The following is an 18398-nucleotide window of genomic DNA, read 5'->3' as shown; positions in this document are numbered from 1 at the left end:
ACACGTAAGGATTATTTAAATTTCAGGCTCCAGATCCCTAAAAATGTATTTCCCTTCACGCCCGCGAATTTGTTACAGAAGGTGGGGCGCTAGAGTCAGTCCCCGCCAATCAGGGGGTAGGGCCGAAGGTCAGTAGCGGCCTTCCCAGGACTTCTCAACCCGGTCTTGCCTGCCAGTCAAATCTCGACTTGTCTCAGTACTGGCTGAAGTTTCACTTTTACCCACCCACAACACTCACCCGATTAGATGTTTATTAGTCAAAGGAGGGGTCATGAGGGGTGTCGAGATTTTATTGGTTTGCACAAATGCCTGTCAGCAGTGTACCGCCTCCTAGCTCGGGGCGCTAGCTCTTTAATGGTTCCTCACCTCGTCCATCTTCAAGGCTTTTCGCTCTTTATAGGTTTGAGGCCCCGCCTGTCCAGTCCTCTGCCTGTACGCTCAGTAACCGTGCCCCAAAAGACCCGCCTTTCTCCAGAGGATTGGTGGGTGAATGTACATAAGGCCCACCCTCGACGGTAGGAGGGTTATCGTGCTATTGGCTGAGGCCCCCGCCCCAGGGCGAGGAGGAGGAGGGGCAGGAGGGTTTGGTTGAGCTGCAGCTGTTTGTCTGTTCGACACAGGCTTGGGCCCGACGGGGGAGACGGAGCCCCAGGTACCCGGCTGGTGGAGCCCAGAAGGGCAGGGGCGGAAGCGCCAGGGAGATGAGGGCGGCCAGGCCTCAGAGCGGAGGCGGGTCTGGGCCTAAGCGAGGAGTCGAGTGGCCCACTGGAGAGGGGGAATGGGGGCCGGGCCCCGGCAGGCCTAATGGGGGCGCTGAGGAGGGGGCCGGGCGGGCTGGGAGCCCGAAGTTGGTGAATGGGGAAAGCGACCAGGTTCTGGAGGCGGCCGGGCCAGAGACCCGGCGCGGGAGGCCCGGGGCTCGTGTGAGGGCAGGGGCAGGCCTCAATAGCAGCGCTAAAGAGGGAGGAGCTGGGAGAAAAGGACGGGGCAGCGGGTGAGGTAAGCCCATTTGCCGGGAGGTGAGGAGGAGTCCAAACCTGAACGCTCGGGTCCCGAGGGTAACCAGGGCTGGGTCTCAAGGGGTGTCTCATTGGAAGGGCTTGAGAAGGCTTCTTACTTGGAAAAGAGGCATTCTTTTCAGAGAAAGTGGCCTTTGCGAAAAGAGCAGAGGATGCCGCATAGTTGAGCAGAGAAGAATTTGGATTCAGTGAGAGAGAACTGAGACAAACGAAGAAAGCTTTACTTATCTAGAGAAGTAAGGAAGTTGGAGAAATTGAAGCAGGGCCTGGTATCAGTTAATGGAACTTCTTGGAATGCTGGAGGCTGGACTGTAGGCTCGGGGTCTTGGGAGTACCCACTCTTTTGTTCCCGTTAGTGTCGGTATATAATAATTTGAAGTTTTGTTTGTTTATTTGTTTTGGTACTGCCAGGGTAGGGAATGAAGACAAAAGTTAATTTTATTTCTCTGTGACCGTTGGCTGCCCCAAACTCAGTCCTTGCTCTTTACCTGGGCCTCTTAGCTGGTTTGGACTGCACTCTCTTTTTTACCTGTTTCATGTCCTCTGAAAGAGTCACAGAGTTGGATTTGGTGGACGTTTTGTCCATGTCTTTCTCACTTAGTAATATGGTTTATAGTGTACCATATCTCTGACCTAGGAGTGGGGAATCTGAGTGATTTCAGTGTCTGCACTGGAAAGGGGCATAGAGATCCCCAGCCATGAAGGGATCTTCTGGTCACAGTTGGTCAAACTTGTGAGACTTAGGCATGGGTATTTCCCAAGCAGGTAAGGAGTTAGATGGAACCAAGCCTGGAAATAGAAGGTGATTACTAAGGAAGAGATTTGGGGAAGAGAAAAATTCCATTCCAGAGGTTGACATCACTCCTTGATCTTTGTCTACTTCTCCTTTAGGAGCCCAGCTTTCTGTCCTACTAGAAAGTTGAGTCAAGTTGGGTAACAGGGGTGAGCAGAGAAAACAAAGATGATTACTAAGGCAGAGGCATCTTCTCCCCTTATATTTTTAATGGTTTGCTGCCCTTCTTACTCTCTCATAGATTGGAGCCTATTTAGTTTTCCCCTTTTGTACTTCCTCCCTTTTCCCTTCTATTGCAATGCAGTTTACTACTACATTTCTTTTTAATTACAAAAGTTTTATGTGTGCACATTCGAAAGTATTCAAGCCATACAGAAGTGTAAGTGCTCCTTCTTACCCCACTCATTATAGTTCATTCAGAAAGGTCAAGAGATTAGAGACAGCAGGTTAGACTAATTTTGCTTTGCTTTGGGGGATGTACCACCAAAAGCAATTTTGTTTTCATATTCCCAGCAAACTCCTGTTCTCATTATTCCCACAATTTGCCCTTTTGGGATGATACTCTGTTATTTTTTGTGTCCTTTTCACAGTTCATTTTCTTTGTCTTGCTTCTATCAAACTCAGACAGGGAGAGGACTGTACTCTAGGTTTTCCCTCACCTACTTAAGTACACACATACCAGTTGTGCCCCAGGTATCCTAGGAAATGCCAAATAGATGGCCAAAACTTTCTTCTCTTTTATGGGCAGGAAAGAAATGATTAAAGTGAATCATTTTGTTCAGGACTGTTATTGGTGTCTGCTAATGTGATTAATTTGAGACCTCTTTATTCTGGTTCTTGGTCTCTCCATGTTGAGGTTATATGACTGTCCCTTCCTTATCCCAGGAGATGATGATGGTTCTCTTAAGGGCCCCTGTATCTTTCTTTCTGTAGTTGCCTGAGAAGCCCCCAAGTTTCTCTGGATTTGAAGTTGGTTTTCCTCTAAACCTCCGAGTACAGCTGGGACTGTTCTCACTACCACTTTAACTGAATTTGTCCTTGCTGGTTTTAGAAGCCCTCTAATGTGTCCAGCCTTTGTATAGCACCTATCAAGAAACCTTGATCCTCATCACACAGGAGCTTTTATTTACTCACCTGCAAAGCCAGTCCTACAGAAAATTGTGTAGATGTGGGGTATTTTGTTTGTTTTATCCTCCTTAGTCTTTGTTGTCTTCTATACCCTGGCAGTATCCTGTCTGTTTTCTTCTGTACAGCTCTGTGTTTTTTCCTACTTTCCCTTAATCAAAGCTTACCTCAAGAAAGGGATCTGGAATTGTTCTATATAAAAGTGTAAATGACAAATCATCACTTGAGTATTAATTCTTCCAAGGGTTTTTGCTTCTTAAAAGGCAACTAAGGAGTGGAATTATCACTATGGGATTTCAAACATAAAACTGGAGTTCTAAACATGTATTTGGAAAAGAGGGCTTTCCCATTATTTTTGAAATCATACCTCATATCTTCTAGCTCTTACTTCGCCTAGGAGCAAGGATTACCCTCCCATAGTTTGCTTTTTTGTGTGCATTGATATGAACTTGACTTCTAAGAAGGAGGCATGAGGTATAGGAGAAACAATAATATAACCTGCTCCCTAATCCCAAGGCATTTCAGACTAGAAAGTAATCAAAATGAAACATTGAATTTAAAACAAGGAAATGCAGCAGCCCTCTGGGAGGAAGGATACCATAAAACCCTCCATGTTATACTCGCACTTCCCAAGAGTGCTCTAGGAAAGATTTAGTCATTGGCTGAACAGTAACTGAGTTGAGTAAGGAGCCACTCGTGTGACCAAAGTGTGTGCTGATTTCTGGGCCAGATTATTGCTTCAGTTTAGGGGCACTGGGTACCTTTTCAGTGTCTCTTAGCTCTGTGGTGGTATGATTTTTTTTTTTTAAACTCATGTTTGTCAACTTCAGGGATCAGTAGAGATAATGACCCAAAGCTTTTTGGCCAGTCAACATCAACTGAAAATTCAAGGAACTTTGGTTTTAGCCACAGTTGCCTCAGTGTTGGGGTGGAAGGGCTACATATTGGGTGTGATTAGGCCATCTGAGGTATAGTAACGGGTGACAGGAAAAGCAGTTAGCCCATGTGAGTTGCAACAGTACCTTGTGGGCTGGGTCCCAAGGGGGCCCTTCATCCAAGAGAGATCACAGAAGGGCCAGGGAGAGAATTGGGTCTCTGAGGCCTATTAAAAACATTCCCAAATGGAACTGAGTAAGAATCTATCCAGATGGCATGGGAGGAAGAGGAGTGGATGTGGAAAGGAAGCAGGATTGCTTTGGCTTTAATTAATTTAAGGAACATTTAATGAGCACCTACTAGGGACCATTCATTGTGCTCTGCTCTGAAGTTTTAAGATTATAAAAAAATAGTCCCAGTTATTTAAGAATAGGCAAAAACTCATTAGTGGTGATAGAAACTAGGATAGTGATTCCAAGGGAGTAAGAATAGGTAATGATTGGAAAAAGACATGACGAAACTTTCTGGTATGATGGCAATGCTCTATAACTTGATTTAGGTGATGGTCACGAGGTAGATACATTCGTAAAAAAAAAGAAAACATTGAATTCTTCAGTTCAAGTTTGTGCAACTCATTTTATGTAAATGTCTCGATAAAATACCATTAAAAATTGAAAAAAAAAGTAGTCCCAGTTTTTGAGAAGTTCATAGTTTAGCATAGCAGACAGACGTAATTAACTTATATAATGTGATAAATGCCATGATAGAAACACAATCTTAGCATACTACATGACCCCAGGGGAAGCAGTGATAAATTCTGCTAGGGTAAGAAAGTAATTATGAAAGATTTCACAGAGAAAGTGACATTTGAGCTTGGCCTTAAAAGATAAATCAGGAGTTTGCTACGCAGACAGAGTAGGGAAGGGCATTCCAATCTTTCCTAGGTCAATAATAGGGATTTTGTACTACCATGCTGATAAAAGATAAGTACACTTTTTGCCCCTTGGAGTAATATAAGGGAGAGAGTGGGGGAAATGAAAGGACTCTAGTTTAAACCAGTGACTCAGTGGATAATATTATATCAACACAATGAAAGAGCTGAGCCAAGTAGAACTCTCAGTTCAAGATTTTGGTGATTTGGGGGCTAAAGAAAATTGGAGGAGTTAAAGGTATTTACTGGCTTCTGCCCTATCTCCTCTACTGAGTAACTCTCACTTAAACCTAAGGCCCACTGAATTCTGCAGAATATTACCCTTTTCTCCCTATTGCCTCACTGAATTGCCTGTTTCAACTGTCCTGTCAAGGGTTGGTAAAGATCTTCTAGAGAAGTAATGAATGAATAGTAATAAGTGAATTCTCTCAGAAGGATATGGGACTGAGCCCCAGTTACCAGGAAAGGCCTGGGTCTTCCTAAGCAAGTACTTAACCTAAACTGAATAGAGGCAGAAACTGTCCAGTCTGTGCCCTTGTTCCTGTTCTGGGTCCCTCTTCAGAGTTCAGAGTTGTTTCCTTAAGAGGTACAGTGGTATAATGGGCAGGAATACCTAAGTAGGAGTCCTGGATTTGCTACTGAGGAGCTGTGTGAGAGCTTGAGAGCCAACTATATCGTAATATTTGGCAAGCTGATTAATTTTATGTGCCTTAGTTGCCTCACCTGTAAAATGGGGCTGGAGTAGATGACTTCTAGACTAGCTCTTATCTGGCTAACTGACTTTGTAGGGCTGACATTTGGGACTGGGCTAGACTTCTGTGGTGTCTAGGGTCCTTGGGACACTCTCGTGGTGTCCAGTGGTCCAGGGAACTCAGCCTCTCTTGATAAGTGATAGATTTCTGAAGACTTCATCTGTAATTGGCATTGGGATTGAAAGCTAGCAAGTGGAAGGGGGCCTGAGGAATGGAGTCTTGCTCTAGCTGGGATTGGCAGGTAGGCCAAGAAACCTTTCCTGTTATGCCTACTTTCCTGTGCTGCTTGGAAAGCTACCAATGCTTAAGAACCACCCCTTAGTCCTCCACTTTCCCCCCTTCCTAGATGGTCTGATGCAGTGGTCAGGCCTCAGTCCTCCCTAGTTATGGGTCATTTGATTAGCCCTTCTTGTGGAGCTAACACTTCCAAAGGAAGCTAAGTCTAATTTCTTCTTTTCTGAGCAGATAGGATTTGAGGGAAGAATATCCTGGACCTACACACACACACACACCCTTTATTCCTTTATTTTTCTGCTCTGGTTTGAGGGTAATATTCACACCATTTTACTAATTGGCTGTGGTTTATTTTTTGTGTTTGAATGGGTCATTTGCCTACTGTCAACTCAGGAAAAAAAAAAAAAAATCAGTACCAGATAGGGGAGAAATCGTTTGAATTCCTGCACATTTTATTTTGTTTCTGTACCCCTGATCTTTTGAGTTAGGCTATTGCAGAATAACAGGATACCTTATAAATGTGTTGGAATTAAAGGGCAAGGCATAGAGAGGGGCAGCCTATCAATTACTGTGAACAAAAGAGGTAGGGAATATCCTCGAAGTTACATATTGGGGTGGGAGGTAGTTTTCTGTTTGTTGGTTGGTTTGTTTGAACCCAGTAGTTACTAATCTCTGACAATCCAAGGTCGCTTAGTAGCAAGAAAGTTTGCTGACCATTTCTGGGCTCTGGCTTGACTTTTCGTCTGTGGGGGTTGGTGACAAGGGCTTTGCAGCCTGAATATGTCTGTGACTGTTTCCTATCTTCACACTCCTCCAACCCCCTACTGTTTTCCCAGGCCTAGAGTGATCTATCTGCTCATGAAAATTCAGTCCATTCTAACTCCCATGTTTTCAGATTGCAGAGTAGTAACATTGAGCCTTAGTGTTCTGCCCCTTGGATCACGTGCTTTGAAATAAATAAAAATGTGAGGAAATAAGTTGAAGAAACTAGTAACTTTTCCTGTTGTTTCTCGAGAATATAATGTATGTCAGCTGATGGAAACTTGATCAGCTTCTCCATCTGTGTCTTTTTTTTCATACTGTGTCACCTCTTTTCTGTTTAAAAGTTTAGAGTGATGATAAAGGCCTATCCTTTTATGAGGCAAAGTATAAGAAGCACCATATAAATGTTTTTTAATGCAGTTTTTAAAATGCAGTTTTATTGAGATATATTCACACACCATATAAACCATCTCAGGAATATAGTCACAATCATTGGCTCACAATATCATCACATAGTTGTGCATACAACCCTATGATCAATTTTAGAACATTTTAATTACTCCAGAAAAGAAATAAAAAAGAAAACCCAAATCCTCCCATATCCTCTTATCCCCCCTTATTATTAATCCATAGTATTGATGTAGTGCATTTGTCACTGTTGATGAGAGAGTGTTAAAATATTACGGTTAACTATATAGTCCATAGTTTGCAATAGGTACTTTTTTCCCCATAAACCCCCTCTATTATTAACTCCTTCTAATAGTGTCATACATTTGTTCTAGTTCATGAAAGAACTTTTTTATATTTGTACAGTTAATCATGGGCATTGTCCACCACAAGATTCACTGTTATACATTCCTATGTATTAATCTCCAGCTTTCCTTCTGGTGACATACATGACTCTACACTTCCCGTATAAATGGTTTTAAAAATAATTCATTCTTAACAGATATGGAGAAGCCCTAAGATAAGCAGATTTCTTAAATGCTCCCAGAATTTTGGGAGTGAATTCAAATTCTGCTCTTTGCTACTTTCAGTCTTTTCTAGAAAAGTAAGATTTTTTTCTTTATAGATAAGGAAGCTAGGGCTCAGAAAGGCAAAGGGAATGAGTAGCCAAGGGGAAAGTTCCAGTGGGTTACATGGCAAAGCAGAGAACAGGACTCAGGCTTGTCTGATTCCTAAGCCTTTACCATTCCAGGACTGCCTCTAATTTGTCTGTTCCCTTTCATAGTTGCTCTGTAACTTTAGCATCGGAGTTAGGGAATCCTCTGGCCCCTGGAGAACTATATTCAGCCCTCATCTTAATTTCATCTATACGTGCTCTAGAAGTAGCCATAGTATAGGCTGGCTAGAGACTTAAACCCTCCCATCCCCATAAGCCCATCTTTCAGTGTGAGACCTCTTTCTTCAAAGCAGTTTCTAAACTTGTTTTTGACCATGACTTGTAGTAAAGAGAGCACATTTTACATCGTAACTGTTTGGTGTATATACACATATGCAGGCAAGTAAAATAAATTTTCACAAAATGATTCTTACTGTTTCAGTATACTCAATATTTTATTCTATTTCATTTTTTTAAAATACAATGATCATGAACCAAGTGATTTCAAGGTCACTATTGGCAAGGATGAAAAACAGCTAAAGAACTGTAAACAGTAGATAAGAGGCTAACTAATACTGACTCCTGCAGCACTGGTTCCCAGAATTTTAGATTTCTTGGATCAATTAAAAATCTAAATTGGGGGTTTTATTTTTCCAAGAAGGATGCTTAGAAAGCTAACTACTACCTTTCAACATCATAAAAAAAAAAAATTTAAGTGACTTAACTATTTTTTAAAATATAAAATATGTTCCCTCTTGAAAAAAAAATTAGAGTGAAAAAATTGGAATCCTTCATATATAGCCCTCCTCGATCCCACTCTTCTCAGAGCTAACCACTGTTGTTAACAGGCAAGTGTGTATCCTTCCATACCTATTTCTATGCAGAATTTTGTTGTATTTTACAGACATAGGGTTCCCATGTGTTTTGTTCTGCAACTTTTTTTTTCCTTAAACAATTTTTCTTAGAGGTTTTTTTTTTAATCTCTTATTCTTTGAAAGAAAATTGATAGTAAGAAAGAAATTAGAAATCTCTTAATAAAGGATACTTTTAAATTAAACACATTTAGCTTTATGAAAACTTTGCTGTATCATCTTTATTTTTATCATTTCACCATAGACCAGTGAAGACCTCACTGCAAAATGGCACATGCGCATCTTGGAATATTAGGATTCAGCGGCCTGTGGCGTGGGGGTGGGAGAATAACCAGTAGGATCAGAGTAATTTGTCACATTCCTCAATCTTAACCTAGTCTACTTGGAGGCTTTAGTTCTCACTTCTATCTTTATTCCTTTGCTAACTTCCTCTTCACCCTTTTTCCCCCATTTCTTTCTCTGTACCTCTTTGATATTATGGCTACCTTAGGAATATATTGGTAATAATTAATATTGAAATATAGGATAAAATATTAAATTGATATTTTCTGTGAATAGGTGCCTCTATATAACAATACCTAACTACTGTTTATGAGCGCTGTACTAAATATATCTTTCACTTAATCCTCATGACTACGCTTTGAGATAGGTATTTTTTTCCATTTTACAAACGTGGAAGGTAAGGATAAGAGAGACAGAGAAATGTTCTTGATGTCACATTAATAATGATTATTAACAATATTGAGCACTTAACATTATGTCAAATACAGTGCTTTGCATGTATTGTCTCATTTAATCATCACAAAAGCCTTATGACGTAGTGCTCCTAAGGTTAGTATCCTGATTTTACAGATGAGGAAATGAGTGCATAGATAGGCTTAGTAACTTGCCCCAGTGTTACATAGCTAGTAAATAGAAGAGCTGGGAAACAAACCCACTGAACTGGACTCCAGAGCCTGTGTTCCTCTGCACAGACTCCCGTATGCTTTTTTTTTTTTTTAATCATAGTAACATGTATTACAAAAATTTTGCAATTTTAACCACTTTTAAGTGTACAATTCAGTGACATTACTTTTGCAATGTTGTGTTACTGTCCCCATCTTCTATTACTAAAACTTGTTCATCACCCAAAACAAAAATTTTTTATCCTTTAAGCAAGAACTCCTCATTTTCCCTCCTCCCAGCACCTGGTAACCTATAATCTACTTTCTGTCTCTCTGAATTTGCTTATTCTGGCTTATTTAACTTAGCATGTTTTCAAGGTTCATCTGTGTTGTAGCATGTATCAGAATTTCATTCTTTCTTCATTTCTTTCCATTGTGTGTATATATCACAGTTTGTTTATTCTTCTGCCAATGGTCATTTGGGTTGTTTATATCTTTTGGCTATTGTGAGTAATGCTGCTGTGAACACTGCTATGCCAGTATCTGACTCCCTGCTTTCGGTTCTTTGGGTATATACCTCAGATTGCAATCAGCCGGTCATATGGTAATTCTGTGTTTTAACTTTTTGAGGAACTGCCAAACTGTTTTCCACAGCAGTTGCATCATTTACATTCCTTCTAAGCAGAGAGTTCTAGTTTATCCACATCTTCAGCAATACTTGTTACTTTTCATTTTTTTAGTACTAGCCATTCTGGGGTGTGAAGCAGTATCTCATTGTGGTTTTGATTTGCATTTCCCTAATGGCTAGTGATGTGGAGCATCTTTTCATGTGCTTATTGGCCATTTGTATACCTTTGGAGAAATGTATATTCAAGTCCTTGGCCCATTTTTTTAATTGGGTGTTTTTGTCTTTTTGTTGTTGAGTTGTAGGATTTCTTTATAAATTCTGGATGTTAAACCCTTATCAGATATCTGATTTCCAAATATTTTCTCCCACTCTTTAGTTTGTCTTTGCACTTTCTTGATAATGTCCTTTGATGAACAAAATTTTTAAATTTTTTTGAATTGCAATTTATTTTTCTTTTTTTGCTTGTGATTTCAGTGTCATATTTAAGAATCCATTACCAATACAAGGTCCTGAAGACTTTTCCCTATGTTATCCCCTAAGCATTTTATGGTTTTAATTCATATTTATATCCTTGATCCATTTTGAGTTAATTTTTATATATGGTGTGAGGTAGGGAACCAGTTTCATTCTTTTGCACATGGATATCCAGTTTTCCCAGCATTGTTTATTGAAGAGACCTCCTGTATGCTTTTCTGTTTTTACTCTCTATTAAGTAGACTGCTGAGATTTTAACTCTGATTTTCAGCCAGAGCCACTCAATATACTGACAAAGTAGTATTTCCCCACAAATGCCATAGAGGGTATGATGTCTGTTACTATGAGGATCAACCTTAAAGAAGAGACAGATTAATTTGAACAAGCAAATTACAGTCCTAAACAATGCTTACGCCATATGGACCACACTCCCCTTTGTCTAGTTTATGGATGGATGAGTAGAAAAATGGGGGAAGGAAAAAAACAAACAAAGGCTTCCAGTGTTCTTTTTTACTTTTAATTGCTTTTTCTCTTTAATTATTATTCGTTATTTTTGTGTGTGTGGTAATAAAGGTGTCAGGGATTGATTTTGGTGATGAATGCAGAACTATGTAATCGAATGTACGCTTTGTTTTGTATGACTGCATGGTATGTGAATATATCTCAATAAAATGAATTAAAAAAAAAACAAAAGCAATGCTTACGCTTTGGAGAAAGGCTTTATGCTCTGATCATGCTAACTTCTCTTATACTCCCACAGCACCTTCCTTTCCCCTCAGAGCCAGGATATGAGATTTATTCAGGTTTGGATGATTAGAATCTCAAAGTCCCAACTTTCTTTTCCCTTTCCCCTTCCCTCCACCCACCTCCACCCTTCCCTACCCACCAGCCCCAGCTTTTCCTGTCCTCTTGGAAGATAAAGAAGGTGATACAGTGTTGTCTTTCATCAAATATTTATTGCTTGATGATAGTATACTATCCTTGGGAGACTCCTGCAAGTGTCTTTAGAACATATCCCTTTTTTCTCTGCCTCTAATTTATAGGGCTACAGCTGTTAGGCCTTTTTGGTGCAGTGGGTAATCTAATCCCTAGGCATCAGGAAGACAGCTGCTAGTTGAGAGTAGATCAAACCTACTGACTCTTTGACTTGATAGACTTTCAGACTTGGAGAGATGGCAGAAGCCAAGTGAAAGAGTTGATACCAGTGTACCTATTGGTTGTGTTTCTCCCTTACTTTCTGCCTCAAGAGTTCCATCAGAAATGAGGAATGATAGATTTTCTGGTAGTAGGACTCAGATTAGATCTTTAGAAATGTTTATCAGGAAGATAGGTCATGTATGAAGGATACAGAATCAGAAGGTACCCCTCTATTTTTAGAAGAAATGACTCTTATCCCACACTCCTAGAGTGAATCTCATGAGAGGAAGAAAAAACAGCAGGGTACCAAGGAGATACTGGGTATCTAGGGTATCTGTGGGTGGATGTGGGTTTTCTTAGGCCAACTAAAGTTTTGATCAATCTGCTGTGACTTAGAAAACTTTGAAGACCTGGTGGAGAATTCATGGGGGAGTAAAAACTTCTCTCCCTTGCACAGTTTTTGGTGTCTCCATTTCAGCTCCCTTGACAGCTGGAGATTATGTGGTATGGCAAACTCTACTTCAGATGCAGTTATTTCACTGTTCCCCACTCTTACCACTGAGTGTCAACTGCCTGGGACCCCTCAGATGTGTAACCTTTAATGGTAGATGATTACAAAGCTAAATCCTTTTAGGAGTAAGGAAGTGAAAAGATTCTGTCCTTTCTCTGACAAGTGATTGCAGCTGCAATGGCCCTGTGTCTGATTTTACCCACTTTTTTTCTTGCAGGACTGTTGAAGCCTGGAAGTCCCCTCCCCTTCCCCCTCCCCCCCTTGCCGCTTTGTGGCATCCCCCTCCCTCCACCCTTTCCTATTCTGATAATCTGGCCATGACTAGCAGGAGCACAGCCAGGCCCAATGGGCAGCCCCAAGCCAGCAAAATATGCCAGTTCAAATTGGTCCTGCTGGGGGAATCTGCAGTGGGGAAATCTAGCCTGGTATTACGTTTTGTCAAAGGGCAGTTCCATGAATACCAGGAGAGCACCATTGGAGGTGAGTACCTCAGGAAAAGAAGAGGTTCGATGATCAGTAAGGCTTTTAAAGGGAGTTCTAGGGATCTGATTGTTGAGTTGGCTCTCTTAGCCCCATTCTTTCCCTCAGGAACAGAAGCCCTTTCTAAAACAAAGAAAAAAATTGCCAAGGTATATGTTCATCCTAGAAGAAAGTTAGAGAAGTTGACCTTTGAGCAACGAGAAAATCATTAAATTTTCATCTTACTCGATCTTCCTTCTCCTCTATTATCTCAATCCCAGTGAAGTTCAGTTAAGTGTCATCTTGAGCAGGGTTGATTTGCAGCAGTGATGATAAAATATGTATATCAGAATCACCAGGGGAGCATTTTCAAAATATCTGTGCTTGGCCCTACTCTAAATCCATAATTAGTAAGTTGGTGGTGGTAGTGGGGTTGGTAGTAGCAGCGACATAGGCAGGCAAGCATGCAGCATGTGTGTATGGCTGGAAAATCTCCTTAGGTGATTCTGATGCACATCTCTGGTAAAATAAAGGCTGGAACTAAGTAAAAAATATAAAAGGCCTTTCCACTTTTGCTAGCTTCTCCTTGCCACAATCCTAAAATAGAGTGCTAATTCAATAAAGGATCTTTTCTGTGAACTCCCATATTACTCCTTCCCCCCTTTTATTACTTACCTTGGAAATGTAGTGTCCTGGACCAACAGAAGAGTATATGAAAAAGTAACAGCCAAATAACATTGATAATGGTGGGACCTGCCATCAAGCTTTAAAATCTAGTCAATTCTTTATGTGACTTTCATCTGAAGCTTGTCTCTTTCATTATCTCTTACTCACCTATTTTGGTTGACAAGGGATGACTCTGGTAAAAGTGCCAGTTTTTTTCTGTCCCTTATAGCTTATAAGGTACCCCCATTCCTTACCCAGAGGAACGTCTAGCCGGAAAGACTTAGCCAAAGATAGTCTTAATCTTGGTTCCAGGACCTATATATAAGGAGAATGCTGAACTTTTTCCTAAAGTCGAGTGTTCTAGGTAGTGACTAATCTTACACTGAAACGGGATGGGACATTCCCATGCATCCTTACACTTACAACTTCTCATTTCTCATCCATAGCGGCCTTCCTCACCCAATCCATTTGTCTAGATGATACAACAGTCAAGTTTGAGATCTGGGACACAGCTGGACAGGAGCGATATCATAGCTTGGCCCCCATGTACTACAGGGGTGCTCAAGCTGCAATTGTGGTTTATGACATTACTAATCAGGTAAGTGGGCTGAGAAGACTGTCCTTGTCCTTATAGGACTTAAATTCTTGGGAGAGAGAAAGTTCTTGGTATAGCAAAATAAAGAGTACAAATTTTGTTTCCAAGTGCTGAGAAGACAGAGTTAACGGATTATCAGAGACAGGTGGTTTCAGTGAGGAATGGCATCCTGGGAGAGGTGGGATTAGAGACTGGATTTTGAAGGTGATGGGCATGAATTGGCAGTAATTTCAGCCCACCCATGCTCTTTCTCATTTTTCCTAGGAAACCTTTGCCAGAGCAAAGACATGGGTGAAGGAACTACAGCGACAGGCCAGTCCTAGCATCGTTATTGCCCTGGCAGGGAACAAAGCTGACCTGGCCAACAAGCGCATGGTGGAATATGAAGTAAGACGGCCCATGTAGTCCCTCTTTACAACATTCCCTCTGTGCGTAGGCCCTCTTTCTTCCAAATCTGCCCTCTCTGAAAACCTCAACTGAGGCCATTCATTGTCTCATTCACCAGTTCAGTTCAGCACCAAGTTAAATACAGCAACACTGTGACCCTAATGACAGCTATGAGATTTTAGAGAAGTCAGAAGAAAATTTCAGAGCAGAGCAGTAGTGAAGTACGAGCGGTGAGGGTCCCAATGTGTAAACAGAAAGGAGGGAGCAGCTGAATTTGAGGTAAGGGACTATTTAAGTGTCAGACCCCAAAAGCCTCCAACCAAACTTACTTTCCCCAATAATTAAGATTCCTGACATCTGCTAGTTGGACTGAATAGTCTAGAGGTCAGACTTCTTGTGGTAGTAACCAAATATGGGTCCTTGGCCACCTTGCTCAGAGGGGCAATTAGAGGGAACCTAGGATACTGCTTAGCTTTGGTGCTCCATGGGAGTAGAAACTTCCGAGTCTGAGCACCAGTACACCCCACCCCTTGCAGGAGGCCCAGGCATATGCAGATGACAACAGCCTATTGTTTATGGAGACTTCAGCCAAGACAGCTATGAACGTGAATGATCTCTTCCTGGCAATAGGTAAGGTCAGATCAGCCTGAGGTCTTGCTGTCTTTTTTTCCCTTGCCTCTAGTTGGGATCATCATTAACTCAAGTCTTATTGATAGGTGGGAGGGTCTCCTGTTGTAAAAATTTTAGGCATGGAAATACCTTAACTTTCTGTTGTGGTGTATAACCTCCATCCTTTGGCTGCAGCTTTACCCCCTTGTCTTCAATGTATTTTGCAATCAGTGAACCCTTCCCTCTTCAGAATTTTCTTTTAATCTCTTGTATTTCCCTGTCCCCCTTTTTCTCCACCCAAGAGCCTTTTGGGGGGGGTTGAGTAAAATCTACCATACTTTGTTCCTTTCTCTTTTTATCTCTAGCTAAGAAGTTGCCAAAGAGTGAACCCCAGAATCTGGGGGGTGCAGGATGCCGAAGCCGGGGTGTGGATCTCCATGAGCAGTCCCAGCAGAACAAGAGCCAGTGTTGTAGCAACTGAGGGAGTGGCTAGCAGCAAACAAGTATGGAGCTAGCACGAGAGCTAAGAAATAACCTCCATCCCTACCCTTCAGCACACAGCCCCTATGGTAACAGCACACTGAGCCCTGGCTCCCAAGGGCTGCCTCTTGACAGCTCCGTCATGGCACTTTTTAATGCTTCAGCAACCAACACCAGGCAGCTGTTGCCACTGGCCTCCTACCCCCTACTCTGGGGCTTGGGGGTCAGATACCCCCAGGACTTACCTTCCAAAAGAAACTTTCTTCATTTTGTATTATAGGTGCAAGACAGTGACCTACTTATCTTTCCTCCTCCTTCCTAATGTTCCCCATTTTTTCAGAAAACACTTTGTCTCCTGCCCCTCCCCTTCTGCTTTTGGTCAATCCCTGTTCTTGATCCCCTTGTCCTCTTCTCCCCAGGATGGAAAAAGTGGTGAACCCAGGAACTGAGGAATGAGGTTTCCAGATCAGTCACATAAAAGGGCCCTGGGGGAGGGAGAGTAAGGCTTACAGCAGGAAGGAGTAAGGAAACACTTTTTTTTCTTTTTACTTGGTTGGAGTTTCTCATATTTGAAAATACTGCAATATCCATGAGTTGGCCTTGTGGAGGGTGTTTCTAGGTAGAGATGAGACTGGGAAGGCAAGCTCTCTGGCACCAGGTTGGAGTCCTGTTGAGTTAGCTGGGTGGAGGCAGGGGAAGTGGAGTGCAGTGTCATCTGTTGCTCTGGAACTCATCCAAGGCCTGGTTTCCCATCACCCAAGCTCTTAGGTAGCTTCTCCCACATGGTGGGGGATTGGATCCCAGAGTCCTCCAAAGAAACTTCATTGGTTGCCTGCCTTTTGGGGTCTGCTGTGATCTGACTGGAGGAGGGACCAGTTTCTGATACCCATCTTCTGATTTATACATATGCATTTTTTCCTCTGGCCTTTAGATGGCTTCAGCCCCAGTCACCGTATCCCTCTGCAGTTTGCACTTTAATTGATAGTAGTTCAGATGGGATACTTGTTTTATGGGGGTTGATTGATTTACTCATCCCCCTACCTTCTTTTTAATTAAATGGATCCTGAGGTATATATGAGGTTTGAGGAGGGCTGTAGAGAACAAAAGCAGTGGCAGCTGCAAGCCCAGTCTCCACTGCTAGCTTCCTCCAACTCAGATTCTTCACTTATATTCTAGCCAACCTAGCTCTTCAGTAAAAGTTGCCTTTCCTGGAGAATTAACTGATGAACTGGGGAGTCGTCTCAGGATAGTGTAGGCCAAGACAGGGGAGTGAGAAGGAGCCAGGCAAGAGGGGAGAGTTTTCACTCTTTTTCTAGGGTTCACATTCAACTTGGTATCCATTACCATGTCTATTTTACTTGCCTGTAAAGAGGTGTGATCTTATTTCCCCGGTACAGTCTGTTCTGTCCCCACTTGCCATCAGGCCTTACTTCCTTTCTCATTTTTAGTCTTCAGTTTAGTCCCCATTCCTACACCCCATGCATCCAGTTGTTTAATCCACGTACCACTAGGGGCTAGTACCACAGAGGCCTATTTGTGGCCCCCTTACATCATACCACCTATTCCTGTGGACAGGGAATAACTAGCACTGAAGGCACCCCACAGCTGTCTGATATCATTAGAGGGCTTTGATCCTTTTTAGATCTCTAGCCTCTCTTCATATCTCTTATCAGGTGTTTTTAGGATGTCTGTGGAAAGGCATCAAGGCAAGAGAGAACTCTGGGCTCCTTGTTCCAGCCCAGAGTTTTGGGAAAATTGGGGGACAAAAGATAGGAAAGGCCACAGTGACCTAAGATTGAAACTTTTCTGCCCTTTTGACTTGTAGACTTCCTTTTGTTGCAGAGTAGCTGAGAAACCCAGTTTAAGTTCTTCCACTTAGGTCTCAATTCCTTCCCTTTTCCAGGGGCAGCCTTAGTTCCCGTGGCCCTGAAATGCACACACCTTTCCTTTCCCTTTCCAGAACCCACTAGCCCCCCACCCCCACCCCACAAAAGCATCCAGTACATCCTTTTTTTACAAGTGGAGAAACTAGAATGGCTTTCTTAAGTCTGTTAGAAATGAAGCTCTGTGGAGCTTTCCCCATGGAACAGGAGCAAAGATGTTTCACTGCCTTGGGGCTGGAAAACCATTTTCCCAGGCTTCTTCCTTCCCTCTCCTCCCCACCACCCTAATTCTTCCTTAGGAACAGGATTGGCCTTAGCTTCTGGGCCTATCTGCTGTCTTCCCTCTGTCTCCTACCAGCTCTTCAGCTTTCCTTTGAGCTCTGTTGGACTTTGGGGATCTTAGTTTTTTATTTCCCAGCTCTTCATTTTTTTTCTTCTGGTCAGTTTTTTTTAGGGGGGGAGGGTGTCTTTTTCTTTTTTTTTGCTTCTAAGAAAGCATTTGCCTTTTTCCCCCTTTTTCCCTCTTCCAACATAACAATCGTGGTAACAGAATGCGACTGCTGATTTACCGATGTATTTAATGTAAGTAAAAAAGGAAAAAAAGAAAAGTGTATTGGAGTGTTTTTTTCTTTTTTTGCTGTTTGTCTGTTAGATGCTAGAAATTTGGAAAAAGGGCACCCAATGATACCTTACTGAGTCAGAAACACACCACATCCCCCTCTCCATCTTGGGTACGTCCTTATTCCCTTTCATCTTTGCTTGAACAGTGAAAGAATCCAATTTGGAAAACAGCCCTTTTATTACTATTTAATCATCCCTATTCACAGGGATGGAACAAGAGCTCATATGACCCTAGCATATCTTTTTTTTTTTTTTTTTTTTAATCATCATTTTATTGAGATATATTCACATACCACGCAGTCATACAAAACAAATTGTACTTTCGATTGTTTACAGTACCATTACATAGCTGTACATTCATCACCTAAATCAATCCCTGACACCTTCATTAGCACACACACAAAAATAACAAGAATAATAATTAGAGTGAAAAAGAGCAATTGAAGTAAAAAAGAACACTGGGTACCTTTGTCTGTTTGTTTCCTTCCCCTACATTTCTACACATCCATCCATAAACTAGACAAAGTGGAGTTTGGTCCTTATGGCATTCCCAATCCCATTGTCACCCCTCATAAGCTACATTTTTATACAACTGTCT

The 18398-nt window shown here is 41.9% G+C and overlaps 1 protein-coding gene across 1 annotated transcript; it reads left to right on the top strand.

Moving 5' to 3' along the window:
* Positions 1-557: 557 nt before the first annotated feature.
* Positions 558-17790, top strand: RAB5B (RAB5B, member RAS oncogene family). The gene is made up of 6 exons (XM_037845821.1): positions 558-652; positions 12318-12580; positions 13672-13823; positions 14085-14207; positions 14744-14837; positions 15182-17790. Exons 2-6 carry the CDS (start codon positions 12418-12420, stop codon positions 15295-15297), a joined length of 648 nt encoding a protein of 215 aa, XP_037701749.1. The 5' UTR covers positions 558-652; positions 12318-12417; the 3' UTR covers positions 15298-17790.
* Positions 17791-18398: the final 608 nt, after the last annotated feature.

This window comes from Choloepus didactylus, chromosome 8 (assembly GCF_015220235.1).
Source record: "Choloepus didactylus isolate mChoDid1 chromosome 8, mChoDid1.pri, whole genome shotgun sequence".
Taxonomy (NCBI): domain Eukaryota; kingdom Metazoa; phylum Chordata; class Mammalia; order Pilosa; family Megalonychidae; genus Choloepus; species Choloepus didactylus.
The sequence above is the reverse complement of the archived record's forward strand: the minus strand, read 5'-3'. Positions and strand labels throughout refer to the sequence as shown.

Coding starts and splice junctions, on each gene's coding strand:
- RAB5B (XM_037845821.1), top strand. CDS start 12,418: ATGACTAGCAGGAGCACAGCCAGGCCCAATGGGCAGCCCCAAGCCAGC. Junction 12,581..13,671: donor CCAGGAGAGCACCATTGGAG/GTGAGTACCTCA, acceptor TCTCATCCATAG/CGGCCTTCCTCACCCAATCC. Junction 14,208..14,743: donor AGCGCATGGTGGAATATGAA/GTAAGACGGCCC, acceptor CACCCCTTGCAG/GAGGCCCAGGCATATGCAGA.